At 40.9% G+C, this 13,907-nt stretch overlaps 1 protein-coding gene across 2 annotated transcripts in view; it reads left to right on the top strand.

Annotated features, from left to right (window-relative positions):
• TRIM55 (tripartite motif containing 55) overlaps nucleotides 1–13,907 on the top strand; it is a 37,899-nt gene that overhangs the window by 11,001 nt on the left and 12,991 nt on the right. The window contains exons 5-9 of one of the 2 annotated variants that reach the window (XM_072851250.1): nucleotides 3,626–3,859; nucleotides 4,894–4,916; nucleotides 5,015–5,139; nucleotides 7,297–7,514; nucleotides 9,385–9,672. In XM_072851250.1, the coding sequence (XP_072707351.1) occupies nucleotides 3,626–3,859; nucleotides 4,894–4,916; nucleotides 5,015–5,139; nucleotides 7,297–7,514; nucleotides 9,385–9,672 (888 nt within the window). The remainder of the gene's footprint in view (nucleotides 1–3,625; nucleotides 3,860–4,893; nucleotides 4,917–5,014; nucleotides 5,140–7,296; nucleotides 7,515–9,384; nucleotides 9,673–13,907) is intronic. The other variant, XM_072851251.1, reaches the window with a different exon arrangement.

The following is a 13,907-nucleotide window of genomic DNA, read 5'->3' as shown; positions in this document are numbered from 1 at the left end:
GTGCTAAAGCTGTAAAAGACCAGTATTAGTCCAACACCTGATGGGTCCTGTGAACAGAGCCTTAGTCTCAGTCACAAGGTAGCCACAGCACAGCTGACAAGTATGCCGTTCAACTCTAACTTTGGTTACTTTGCCTCCTGTGCAGAACTAGTTATTTAATATACTTATGTTGTTCTTTAAGGAGTCTTGTTTTTTTTGCTTGTGGGAGGGAAGCGTTTGGGTTCTTACCATGAGTCTGGATTTTCTGGTAAAGGTCTTGCTCTGACAGAGCTGGAATTAGTTTTGTGTCATTCAATAGCAGAAGTGGTTTTCATTTCCTCCAAGAGGTTTGCACCAGCAAAGTGAATATAAATATCAGCTCTGACCAATTTGAGCATCACAGAGCAATAGGCTGAAAGGAACTCATATGAATTGATTTTATGATCAGAGTTTGATGAAGCATCTAGTGAAAGAGTCGCATCCCTCTCAGCCCAATTAGAATTATATTGACCCTTCAGAGCTAGAGCAGAAAAGAGAAACTGCAGAAAAAAAGAAGTTAATCCAAGATGTATAGATTCTAATTGGTAAGAAAAATTGATTCCACAATCTATGTACACAATTGCCCAAGGCTCCTATTTCCTCAGAGCATGGAAGAACAGAAAATGGCCAAGTTTGGTTCAAAGAACATAAAACTATTAGCCCAAGTAAATGAGAGAACACGTTAGCAGCAGTCAGAACTTTGTAGTCAGGAAGTCTTCATGTCGCAAGGATGAAATTGGCTGCTATCAGGACTTTGCAGACAGAAACAAGCCTTTCAAGTAGGTTAACTGCAGAAATTTGAATGATACAAAAGCAAAAGATTATACTCATTTAAGCTGAACTAGCTGAACCAGAAACAAAACTTCAAACATCTAGTCTGAAGTAGGGAGAAAACACTGTGCTAAAAATACCTTAATAAATACAACAGTTTCTGAAACTAGCTTCCTCAGTCATCCACTCAGTTTAAAGTCTAACCTTTGAACTGCCCAAAGAAAGTGCAGCCATTTTACCTTCAGATGGTTTAACAGGCTTTTCACCTTTAAAGCCAGAGATTGCAGAAAATAGATCTTAGAGCTTACCTTGGCACTTCCGTGTTACATTTCAAGCAAATCACATTTCCTACTATACAAGAGCTTTGTCTGAATTGACATCAGTTTGTCCTTGAAGATGAAAAGCTACAGCTGGAGCTGAGAAATGTGCGCACATGGAAATAATGCTTATAATCCAGGATTGTCTCTTCTCTCTGCTTAACAATTTGCAGAGAACAATAAATATCTGCTTTAGCAGAAAATACATGATCATTTTCCTTTCAGCTGGAGTAAGCAATAGCCTACAGTTCTATATTTAGGTATTGCTCCTGTCCAAACCTAAAAAAGAGAAAAACAAACAAAAAAACCTGATTAATACTTGTATAGCTTTTAACTGATTAAAAGGTAGTCCAAATTCACATATTATACTGAAAATAAAAACAGGGAATATGAAATGCTAAATATTGGAAAACAATAACAAATAGTTCAGTACTGTTTAGCCCTGTAAACAATATGAGTCAAACAATGAAGGAAAAATTACAGTGTTTCTTTCAAATGCTAATAGCATAGGCCAGTCAATACAGATACTTCAGAACAAGCAGTGCGACTTATGCTCAGTGGCAAGGACTCCTTTCTTTTTGCTATAGCCATGCTTTAAAAAACAAAAAGGCTGAGAACTTTTTAGAATGGACAGTAATGTATTTGTTAATCTTTTTCATTACTCAGAATATGATTAGGGTAATTCCATCAGGCAGAAACTTTGTATGGGAACATTTTATACAGGAAGAGAATATTTCAGAAATATTTCAGCATTTGCAGTTAGGAAACTGTTTTGCACTCTCACTCTTGAAGTTCACAACTCTGTAATATCTTCTGGCAGGAAATATTATATATTAGAGCTTAGAGATAGGGGAGGATCTCTCAGGGCACCCTGCTATCACTCTTGCTCTTCTTCCCCTAACGCTTGTCCTGTGTCAAATGGCAAAGATAGCACATACCTGTCTTGAAATTAAGGTTGTTTTACAAGTTATCTGAATGACATTTCAGGGGAGGTCATTGTAGATTAAACCAAAGAGGAGTCTGGAGTAAGCAGAAGTGCAGGAAACACTGGGAGAAAGCTAGGAGAGGAGTGAAAGCGGAGAGGAAGATTATTTGAGGTCTAAACAATAGAATGACACCCAGGAACCGTAACTCACTTGGTTCAAAAGCTTCTTTATCCCCACCCTATAATTCACTAATCAGGAATTTCTGGGAAGTGGCAAGGACCTCCAGAAGGGCAGGACAAGCCTGCCCCCCACAAGGAGTTTTAAATTAGGAGTGCCTGTTTAGCCTAGTCTTCTTCATTGGAAAGCAGAGGTGGATACTTGGGTCAATGCAACAAGATCTGTATTCGCTCTCCACCCCTCAATGTAGACAGGGATTTTTGGCCACATGACCATCTTTGAAAGGCTTTCTCCTTTGAACAATACAGAGCAGACTGTCACCACTCATAGGAAAGAGCTCTGGCTGAAAGTCAAGAAAAAAGTTGGATTTTCTCTGGCCAGGTGCTATGAATAATCAGTCTTATCACTTCCAAAAGTACTGTGGGACTGTTAATAATCCTGTGCTGCCAGGATCTCAGCATTATGCCTCAAGGGACGAAAATGAGGAATTGATTCAGCCTCAGTTCCCAGGAAAGAAATTTAAATAATCACCACCATCCGCAACCAGATATAACCACAATAAGGTTATGCCCATCTGTGTGCCCTGGGGCACACAGATGACTCAAGTACTTCTGTTTGGTAGACCTCAGACATTATAGATAACCTGTCTCCGATTTCCTCCCCATAAATCCTCCCTTGCAAGTGCAGTGTGTTCTTGTTAGAGAGCACTCAATGAAGCAGTCATCAAACCCATCCTCCTTACTCAGTGAAATATGCTATGTTATCTGGTTGGAAGGACAATAAAAGTGAATCAAAAAATGATGTGAAAATCAGTGCCTGAAGGTAGGGTTGGAACCTGATTCCTTTTTCTTGTTTTTGTCACACACCATTTTCTTTGTGGTACCTCTACCTCATTTAGTGCACAGTAAATGGAATATAATGGACACCTATTGTCAAAATAGAGTCTAAGAGGGCATATGTGAAAATCAAGCCCAGCCAGGATAGTTCCAGGTTCTCTGGTAGAAAAAGAAAATTCTCCAGAGCTGATTTGAGATGATCACTCCTTTGAAAACCATTCTGTTCGTGCAAATGAACCCAGCTGCTAATATGGTGAGGGTTTTTACTATTTCTGCAGACTTTGATGTATCACTACAGACATCATAAATACCTTTCACAATTTTTTAGCAGACTGACAAGTTATACAATAACCTGTTTGGGGGCTTTCAGTGGCTTGAAACTTAGAGTTTGAGAACAGTTTTAAAACTTTTGTTTCAATAGCTTGGACTTTGAAAATTATAAAAGTCTCTGGGGTCATTCAGAATCCTTTGCACTGTTCAGAAAGAGGAATTTCTTTGATGAAAATGCTTCCAAGTAACTGTAAAAATAGAAACTCTTTTAAGAACATAACATGTTTAATATAAACCAAATGATTCACAGGAATGCTGCAGACGACAGAAAGAGCAGCTGTGTGAAAAATTTGATTATCTCTATTCTGTACTGGAAGAAAGAAAAAATGAGATGACACAAATAATCACTAGAACCCAAGAGGAGAAACTGGAACACGTCCGCTCCCTGATGAAGAAGTATGCGGATCATTTGGAAGCAGTGTCAAAGCTGGTCGAATCAGGAATCCAGTTCATGGAAGAACCAGAAATGGCCGTGTTTTTGCAGGTATAAAGTCTATAAATAGAGGTAGAAAAAGAACGATGGGTTTATCGAAATACTATTTAAGCATTTCTCAATTTTAGGCACATTCAGAGTTTGGTCATCTTTGAGTGAACATTTATACAAACTCATTTTTTAAACACTTGCATCAGCACAGACAAATGACTAGTCTTCTTGAAAATAGTATCCAAACCAAGAACGTGAGTATTTGCTATTTGCACCAAAATATACTATCCTGTGTATGAATTTCTGGTCCCCAAAGACGAAACAGGAATTTTAACATTTTCCAACATATCTTTGTTGTCCCACCACTATAATATATGAGTATATGGGCTTCTGTGAGTTATAGGTTTCATTTGCATATTGACAGAGTGATTAACTTTCCAATAATTAAATATTTATGTTTTCAGTCACATTTTTATGCCTTTACTTAATTTTTTTTTTCCCATCTGTTTTCTTACTATAAACTTAGGAGAGCTGGTTAGGAAACCATTAGCAGCCTGTCCACTGAATTCATTGGTGTAGAATTTCTGTCCTGCAAGTTTACAATTCCTCTGTATTAAAGGCTGGAAGGGTGTTTTCTAAAAAAAATAAATAAATTATTTTCATCAAAGAACTGCCTTTGAAGAGTAAAATATTATTTCCAGACAAATAAAATTTTGTGGCTCCAGAAGTATGCCCTTATGGATAGTCAAAGATACACTTACTGTGACTAAAGATGGTAATGGAACTATTGCTTTTCATCACACACAAAAAAGAAGAGCAAAAATATTTCCATTTCATTTTTGTAGAAATTGTATGTATTTCCCATCATATTCAGATTTTAATTAAAAAGTCTTCAATGAACTAAAAGGTTTACTCAGCTGTATACTAATTACCATTCAAATTTGATCTCATTCATAGATCTCATGGTTGTCATTTATGAGATCCATATTAGTGCGTTTAGAAGCAGCCTGTGTAAGAATTAGATCTCAATGCATAAAATCTCTGAAAAAATGGAACCATTTAAGAAGTCAGTTGTTTCCTTTTTGTTTTCACAGAATGCCAAAACATTGCTACAAAAGTAAGTATTTAAACTTGAGACTTTTATCTTTATAATGAATTACAAATTACAACTTTATCTGTAAATCCAAATGCCAATAACCAATCTCTCTGTTTCAGAATTACTGAAGCATCTAAAGGATTTCAAATGGAAAAAATAGAGGATGGGTATGAAAATATGAACCAATTCACAGTGAACCTCAGTAGAGAAGAAAAGATAATACGAGAAATTGATTTTGACAGAGGTATGTCATTTATTTCACCTCAATTGCTTTCTTAAATTGCAGCTGTGTGTAATTTACATGATGATTCTGAGTAGGAAAACTTGAATCAGATATTTCTCTCCACCCCAAAGTGTAACTAGACCATTTTGTATCAATTACAATCAAAAGCAAAATCCATCACAGTCAAAAAATCACATAACCTGTTGGCACCATTAATCTTACCTTTTATGTGGCCTCAACACTTTCCTAAGCCCATGATCTTTACTGACTCCTCATGTGAAGGGACCACAAAATTAAGCTTTTATCTCAGTCTGTAAAGTCCTTTTTTCCTTAAAAGATGCCATTATTGTATGGCCTGTCTGCTCTAGAAAGTCATTAAAGAAATAGAATGTTTACTACTAAAATAAGTACTTATGAAAGATACTTTTTTTAACTCTTTTTTTTAATAATCAAGAAATTTAACAGAAATGTAATCAAAATTCAAGATCACAGGATTATAGAGGGAAACAAAAATTGTCATCATCTTTCATGCATTTAACATCTTGTGTCATGTCATTAGTCATGACATCATGACTAAACATGCTTAATATGTCTATATAATAACATGAAGTTGTAATTCTACATTTACCAAAGTAGCCTGAAATCTAGGCTCATCTATGCTTTACCTTACAGAGTAAGCCACAAGAAGTTAATGGAAATGAATGTTTCAAATAAGCAGATCTCTCCTATTAAAAGGCAGTCATCTGGATATCTCTAATTTTCTTGCTAGCACTGGATTCTGCTAGTACATTTACATTTACCTTTATCAGTCCAGTTAAGTCTCATGCAGATGCCACCCATCTCTTACTCTCCCGTCACAACTTATACTAACTTCAGAGTGCGTGGCTGCTCCCTGCGAGAGACCTTGCGTGTCTGTAGGTTGGGATCCGTGGACTAGCTGTACTTGGCACAGGGGTCCATGTAGTGGGACAGCAGTTGTAGCACCAGTCAGCAGCAGAGGAGCAGGTGCCATCTCGCAGGGCCATGAACCTCCAGGGATTTGTCCTGGGAGGGACAATCCCTAATCACATCCTCGTGCCCAGTTTGTCCCTGTGATCAGCCACGGCTGCCACATCCCTGCCACACACGTGCATCTGCCAAGATGATGACCTTGTGCTCCAGGCACACACCCCCACCATGTGATGGGGAATGTGACACCCACCTCTTGGGGACAAGGCATTAGCAAGGGCTTTGGCAATCGGGAGTTCGGTCCTGCATTTGAAACTCCTACTACAGTCAATGAGGTCCTCTGCAACCAGGGGACGTGGAAGCAGAGATTCAGCACTCTGCTTATAGGAGTGTATTTGTCCACAGAAACATTTCTCCATTATGAGGGCGTTCCTTAATTTGCAGATCTACATTCCTTCTATATACTCAGGCAGAACCATAACCTGTGCAAAATGCACAGCCAGTTTGGAGCTTGGGTTAATGCATCCATCTAAATTGATTTCTCCAAAGTGCTAGGATGGCTCTGAACAACATCCGACGTTTGTGAGGATGAATAGTGTGATTATGCAAAAGAAAACGCATTGTTAGTGGGCTCCCTCTCGAAATGAGCCAAGCCACAAATGCTGACAACAGGATGTGTCAGATGACACAAAAGCAATGGTTTGATCAAGTTTGACAGTCTGGTTTTAGGGAGGTTGGTATCCCAAACCTCCAGTCATGTATTGCAAAGCACTGACCTGGTAAAGATTTATTATGATGGCTTCACTGGTGTTTAAAACAAACATATACCTAAAATTGCAAGAGGGACTTTTTTCCTGGCAGATTGTGCCAAACCAGGTATCCTCTCCCCAAAAAGTGCAGGGCCATGCTGTGTATCCCTCGTGAGTATAACTGCATTGGCAGGACTTTCTGTCCTCCTTCCCATGGAAGGGGCCAGCTTGAGATTTTAACAAGCATGTGTGTTTGGTGTCCTCCCTGGTGTGAAGTACTTGCTGGCAGCTCCATGGCAGTGCCCAGTCATGGCTGGTGGGAGCAGGCTCCTCACAAATGCCCTCTCCCCAGCCTGCGTACTCTGCCAGGCAGCAGATTATCAGCTTTGTTGTGCAATTGTAAATGGCTTTCTAATTACATAAAGACTGTAGCCAACTTCACGTGGTGCTCAGCCCTGTCCTTTTACGCATGTCCTATCAGAGGAGGAGGGAGAAGAGGAAGAGGAGGAGACAGTGGATGGTGAAGATTTGGATGAAGTCCACACAGAGTCATCAGGAGAGGAGGAGGAAGAGTTGGAGGAGGAAGGGGCTGAGAGAGCATCACAGCCACCTCAGCAGGACGCCAAACCGCAGAGTGCAGCGGGAGAGACCCCGGCTGAACCTGCTCCAGTGCCACTGCCCACTGCTCCGGCTGGTCAGGTAAGTGCCCCTGGTGCCCCACTGCCCTGCCAGCTATGCTGAGTGCGCCGTGGCAGAGCAAGAAAACGCTCCCCTGTGGCCTGTAGGCACCGTATGTCAGGAGCACAGCAAAGGGAGTCAATGCGCTGGAGAACAAAATTGTTTATTGCCTTTGTACACATACACACAACTGTACCCTATCCTCTTGACCTGAGTATATAACGCTTGATAGGCAAAAATTATGCTGCTAGATAAATTGAGATATATATGATATCTCAGATACAGAAGATATAAATGAGATGCAGTTTGGGAGTTAAGCGCATTACCATAGATGTTATGCTTGCTGTGATTTAACTCAGACTAACTATTATAAATGAAATGGTTGTTAAAATTTATACTAGGAGACTATTTATACTAGGAGAATTTGGCATTCCCTCTGGATTTAATGAGCTTTCCACCACCAATTTTTAGATCATACTTCTAATCTGTTTTCTGTGAATGGTGTTTGCTGCCTTCTGCTCTGGTCATCCTAGGGATATCATCTAGGTGGATGCAGGGATATCATACCCCAAACAGGAGAGGAAACTGCCTCCAACAACCTAGCAGCAAACTGATTCAGGGTGTGAATAATTTAGGCCAGCATTTTTTCTTCAGGAATGCAATTAGAATGAGACCATAACTGCCACATATTCTAAAAGAGCTACATAAAAAAATATACTTCATGTGCTACTTTAGCTGGCCTTACATACAACTAACTTAGCAAATTCTCCTCTTATGCAATTTACCCAGTGAAGTTGCTGAGCGGGTAAAGGCTGTTGTGAAGATATTTGAGGAGGCCAGTGTGAAAACAAGAGAGCACGTAAAGAATCTTTGATTGTAGCAAGCTCCCCACATAAAACAAGGGAAAATAAAGACTATAGATTCATTCTTGCTTTGATTTAAAAACATACATGAGTTTGCACCAGTTGTATGAAGATGCTCTTAAATCAGGCTTTATTGATTTAACCAAAGTTTGTCTTTTGAGGATTTGCACTGACTTAACTAAACTTATGTTGCCTAACTGACGTAGGTTTTTATGCAAACAAAAACTAGACATAAGCAATTCTGCCCACTAACGTGGAGTCCCTCACTTCTAAGGCTAAAATGGGAAAGGTACGGCATGCTGCTGTAGCAATTGTAAAATGCCATTAGGAGGTGGTCGGACGTGGAGTCAGACATGATGTGGGTGTTGCAGTGTGTGGGAAACCTGTATTTCAGCTTTTGCCTTCTGGTGTAAAAAGGGCAAAACAGAAACAGTGTGGTGATAGCAGGTACCATGTGGGTGAGCCCCGAGAGCTTGATGCAGGTAGAGAGGTGCAGTTCAGCCAGCTGCTGCTCTTCCTGGCAGGGCAACTGTGCTTGGCTCATAACATTGATAGCAAGGCTGGTGGGTAAATGTTTCTCTTCAATGTCTTTGTATTCCCCTTATTCTGATTGCTCGTATCAACAGACTCATTGGCAAATGTGGTGTTGTCAACTCAAACCCCAACAAGCTGTTCGAAGGTACCTATGCCTGTCGTTCATGGCTGGTACCAGTTCATGAGGCTCTTATGGAGAATTTCTTATATTTTTAGGACTGAACTGGGCATTTATCTGAATTAAGGAACCACGTTCTCACTCCTTTCTCAGTCAGCATCCTCTTCCCAGCTAATTCTACCCTCCATATCTGTGTTATTCAAATGATAGTTGCTTTTGCTTTGCATTTTGATTGTAAATTTTTGGACCATATATTAGGACAAATCTATTCCTTGCAGTGAGATATAACAAACACGGCATGCAGAGCAATGTGGCTACAGCAGGAAGGTAACACGGTGCACTCTGCTTGTTCTTCTCTTTATCTGTCCTGATTAAGGATGAGGTTGTGACACCAAGTGGTTCTCAACAGCCCCCAGAGTCTGACACTCAAGTGCCGGCCACAGCAGAAACCATCGATCCCTTGTTTTACCCTAGCTGGTATAAGGCTCAGTCACGGCAATCAAGCAGTCCGAGCTCAACCCCAGTGAGTGGGTTGGGGAAAGTAGGGCCTCCTGTTTCTCTGGAAACAAGTGCAAAGAAGGCAGAAGCCCCGGCAGCGGCAGCAATCGAGGAGACCGCACCAAGGAGTGGTAAGGAAAGTAATGCCACTGCAGCGACGTCCAAGGTCAGTGCTACCGCAGTCACCCCAGAGGGCTGTGACATGCAGCAAGGCGGGAACGGCAATTGTTAAGGAAAATGTGACTGAATTTTCCTCTGCATGCTAAAGAATAAGAATAATTTCAGCAATATGGAAACAGCATAAATTGTCGTTTCAGCAAATCCACTGGATTTACAGATGGTTTCAGTATGTGACAGGCTGACTTTTCAGCTTCAGAGTAGCATGCCAACAGTTGCTTGTGCTTAACTGCCAGTGCACCTCGCTTGTGCGAGCTGTTATCCGAGTTGCTCATGCACACGCTCAGGAGCTGTTGGAGAGGCTGGCGATGCCTCTGCGCAATCAGATATTTGCATGTGTTAGTAGCAGACAAATCCTGTGCATGAGATTATTCTCGTCACCTGTTGAAAGCCTGTGTACATCATATGCCATCCTACCACCACTGGTAGAGCAGCGATGGCTTGGCTTTGCCTTCTGCAGCTCTATGGCTGCACCCAGCGCATATGGCTTGCCCATGTGAACACAAAGCTATACAAATACCCAGAGCCTTCTTGTGTGTTTGATTGCCTCTCAGTAAGCAATGTGATTTCCTGGGTTCAGATCTGTTGGAGAGGGTTTCCTCCAAGGATTATTGGGACTTGATTAAAGGAGAGCATGAAGATAATATATTCCAGTTCTGTGTTAGACTACCAGCAGCATGATGGGATAACAGAAACTGATGTGTTTGGTACAGGAAGGTGTTTCCCTTAAAATGACAATGTTAGAGTTGGGATAACCTGAATTTGAATATTCCTTCTTCTGCATATGTGTACAAACTCCACATGGGTCAAAGATCCAAGGAACAGAGCTGAGGGAGCTGTGTGTGAAGGATTTGCACACTACACCTGCTCCTGCTCTAGTGCCTGGCTACCAGCCCATGAGCCGCACTCTCTAAATTAGACCATCCTGATTTACAGGCTTAAGCCGTATGTTTTAACAAAGCAATTACCTGTATGTTTGTGACGGGAGCAGATTATGTGTGTGTGAAAAGGCACAAGTGGGTAGTAAGTATTTCATACTGTTTCTTTTAAAGTTGGACCATTCAGCATACACAAGCAGCCCTACTATGATAAACCACCACGTGGCAGGCAAAAAGTTAGAAGGAGTTCATACAGATATGATAAAAGGGACACTTATCTTTTAGCTGGAGGCTTTAATCAGTGACACGAATTTGGTGGAAGGATCCTCGCTGACTTCAGTCTTAACAAAAGCAACATTTGACCCCCAAATTTCAGTAGCTGTTTTTCAAGTCAGGGTTTGATTTGAGAATATTTGAGTGGAATTAAAAAAAAAGAGTATTTTAAAATTACCAAATCTGCTATGACCTTGTCGTCTTAAGTATATTCCAAACAAGCTGGCAAAAGCAGGTAGATTCACAGTAAAATTAATTGCTGCGGTTTCTTCGTATCAGTTCCACTAATGACTGGGCAGCCAAATCTCACCATAGTCAGGTAAAATCCTTACTGGGTAAATTCCCTGGGAGCTTGCCTGACTGTGGTCTGCTTCCCTGGGTCTTAATTTACCAGCAGCAAGTAAAGGACCAAAATTAAGGTTTGATGTGGCCAACTGTCTGAAAAAACAGTGGCAGTGGTTTTCAGTCACACCAAAGCAGTAATCTGGTACCCAGCTCTCTACATCATCGGGTACTGGGAATAAAAACGGGCGTGTGGGAAAGATGTCAATTCCCGTTGGCGTGTGAATTTGGGGGTGCTGGGTTTCGACATTTTCCCGGATCACAAGTGACACTGACATTTTGGGAGGAGGAGGATGTTGAGAAGAGTAGCATGTGGTTCTGGGGACAGGGGAGGAAGGAGCAGGGGATGCAGGTGAAGATGAGGTTCCCCCTGGGCTGGAGGCAGAGGAAGGGATAGGAAAGCTCGGGAAGCAGAAAGGTGTGGAGTGTACTGACGAACAGAAAAAGCAGAGTGACCAAGCTAGGAAGGGTGATGCCACGAGATGATGCCGTGGTCAGAATTGCGGATCTGAGCTGAAATGTGTCTATGTCAAGAGCAAAATGGCCTCTGTCGTGTGGCAGTGATCATTTTTAAGTATGTGAACTTCAACTTTGTTTTTTTCCTGCATGTGATTTTTACACAACCCACTCTGAAATGCCATATTTGTTTATTTTTTTAAAACCTCAACTGATGTTCCTCACACCACTGTTTTTACTCCCTTCCTCCAGTTAAAGGATATCATGGAAAAGTGCTGTAGAAACAGAGCTTTTTCACTGAGCATAGTGATAATGACTAGTTCATGTCATGACAACACTGGTAAAGGACTCTTCTTATTTTCTCACAGGAGTTAGCATTCTGCATATCACTTTTGGCATTTCTTATCATACTACATCATCTTTGGAATCTGATTCAATACATGATTTGTACTTTCATGGGTAGGAAATATTTTGTTTTACCATTAACTAACAGTTAAAATAGTGTCTCTGGTGATGTTCCTCCATGGTTTTAAAGGATTTTTTCCCTTTCTTCCCATCCAAAAACATCATGCTAGTTCACAATACAAGCCGCCTAAAACATTTCTTCCTCGCACCTTTGAAACGCCACCCTTCAGCTTGCTCCTGCATGGTTAAACATTGCATCTCCCTAGTTCAAAATTAAAAGAGACATTTACTCCCTCAGATATATGGGCTTATATTTCAGTTGCTGTTCAGATGACCAGCAGGATGGAGAACCTGTGGGTTGACAGGAGATGTGAAGAGCTCCGAGCTTGTTCAGTCCAACAAATGGGGGAGGAAGATCTGGAGAGCAATGGTTGTCATCAGAGGGGTAAACATCAGGAAGAAAAATCCACTAAATAATCCTGCTTCTGGGATTCCCACTGCAAGCAAACCACCCGTGGTCCCTCAGGGGGATGGCTCAAGCCCTGCTCCCCGGAAGTCCATGGGGACTCGAGGGGCTCAAGCCATCCCGCCGAGGGAACACCACCGTGGAGAGAGTCCTCTCACACCCCAGCCCACACAACACACCCTACACGTTGGGGACTCCTTTTCAGGTCCTTTTTGCACCCAAAGGCATCCAAAGCCATCTCTCCCACATTCCCAGTGATCACGGAGAACCAAACATGGTCCTGAAACGCATCCCCATGCAGCTGGGGGGGATCCCAACCCTTTAGACACGCAAGGCTGTGTGTGTGCTTTTAAATATCTGTGCTTAAAAAATGTTTTTTTGTAGGCAAAGGCTTTTTTTCCTTAGGTCACACTAACTAAGAGCTGAAATTTCTGTAAGATCAAGGACTAAGAACTTCACTACCCAGTGAAGTTGTCCTGAATGCAAATACTGTAAATTAAACCTTAACTATTCCATAACATCTCTTCTGGAGTAGCTCCTTTTGGTAGATGCTGTCCATGATTTAGTTCTTCCAGCTCCAAATTCACACCCGTCTTAGGTAAGACATGTGTATGTTCTATTTCCAAAGGGATATGGCTGATCTGCACAGAATTCTATGTTACCACTGGGGCATTTAATCTTATTTTCTGAAGACCAAAGACCTCTGACACAAAACAACTGTAGTTACCTTTGGATATTTTCTCTAATGACAGAAGAATTCAATTTTGGTCTATTCTTCAACACAAAAATGCTTGTTTTTCCTGCTCATTTTCTGTACTGCGCTCTAAGCACTGTACAACATGATATGGTGCATCTATGAAAAATGATAAATTATTATTCAGCTTTTATGTGCAAAAATTCCAGCACTATGACTGAAGTATATCTCTCCATTTAAAAAAGAAAGAGGGGAGAAGCTATCACCTATGCTTTAGCTGTATAAGTGATGCAAAAAGATGCACTGTCTGGTGGTAATTTGCATTTGAAAAGCATCGGACACTGTGAATCTCAATTAAATTTATGGATCATAGTTTAATTTTAATTTATTTGTGTTTGGTTTTGAAAATTCGTTGTATTATTACAAGAGGACATAGAGCTTGTTTGAACTCCTGGGAAATCAGGCATGCGAATAGCATTATGCTCTTTTTTCCCTCTTTCTTTTTTAATTCAAAATACCTTTTGAAATTAAAAATAGACAAATGCAGAAAGCTCTCATTTCTACCCTTTGAGACCTCTTTCTATGTGGTCTCTAGTGACAGCTTTATCATTTATTTAATGATGAAATAGAAAGGAGGTGAGGGAGAAAGGCATTTTGGTTTCAGACTCTATTTGCATTCTATTTTCTTCTCCGTTTCTAGTGAGGTGGCT

Source organism: Ciconia boyciana, chromosome 2 (assembly GCF_034638445.1).
Source record: "Ciconia boyciana chromosome 2, ASM3463844v1, whole genome shotgun sequence".
Lineage (NCBI taxonomy): Eukaryota > Metazoa > Chordata > Aves > Ciconiiformes > Ciconiidae > Ciconia > Ciconia boyciana.
This window is presented reverse-complemented; position numbering and strand designations above follow the sequence as displayed.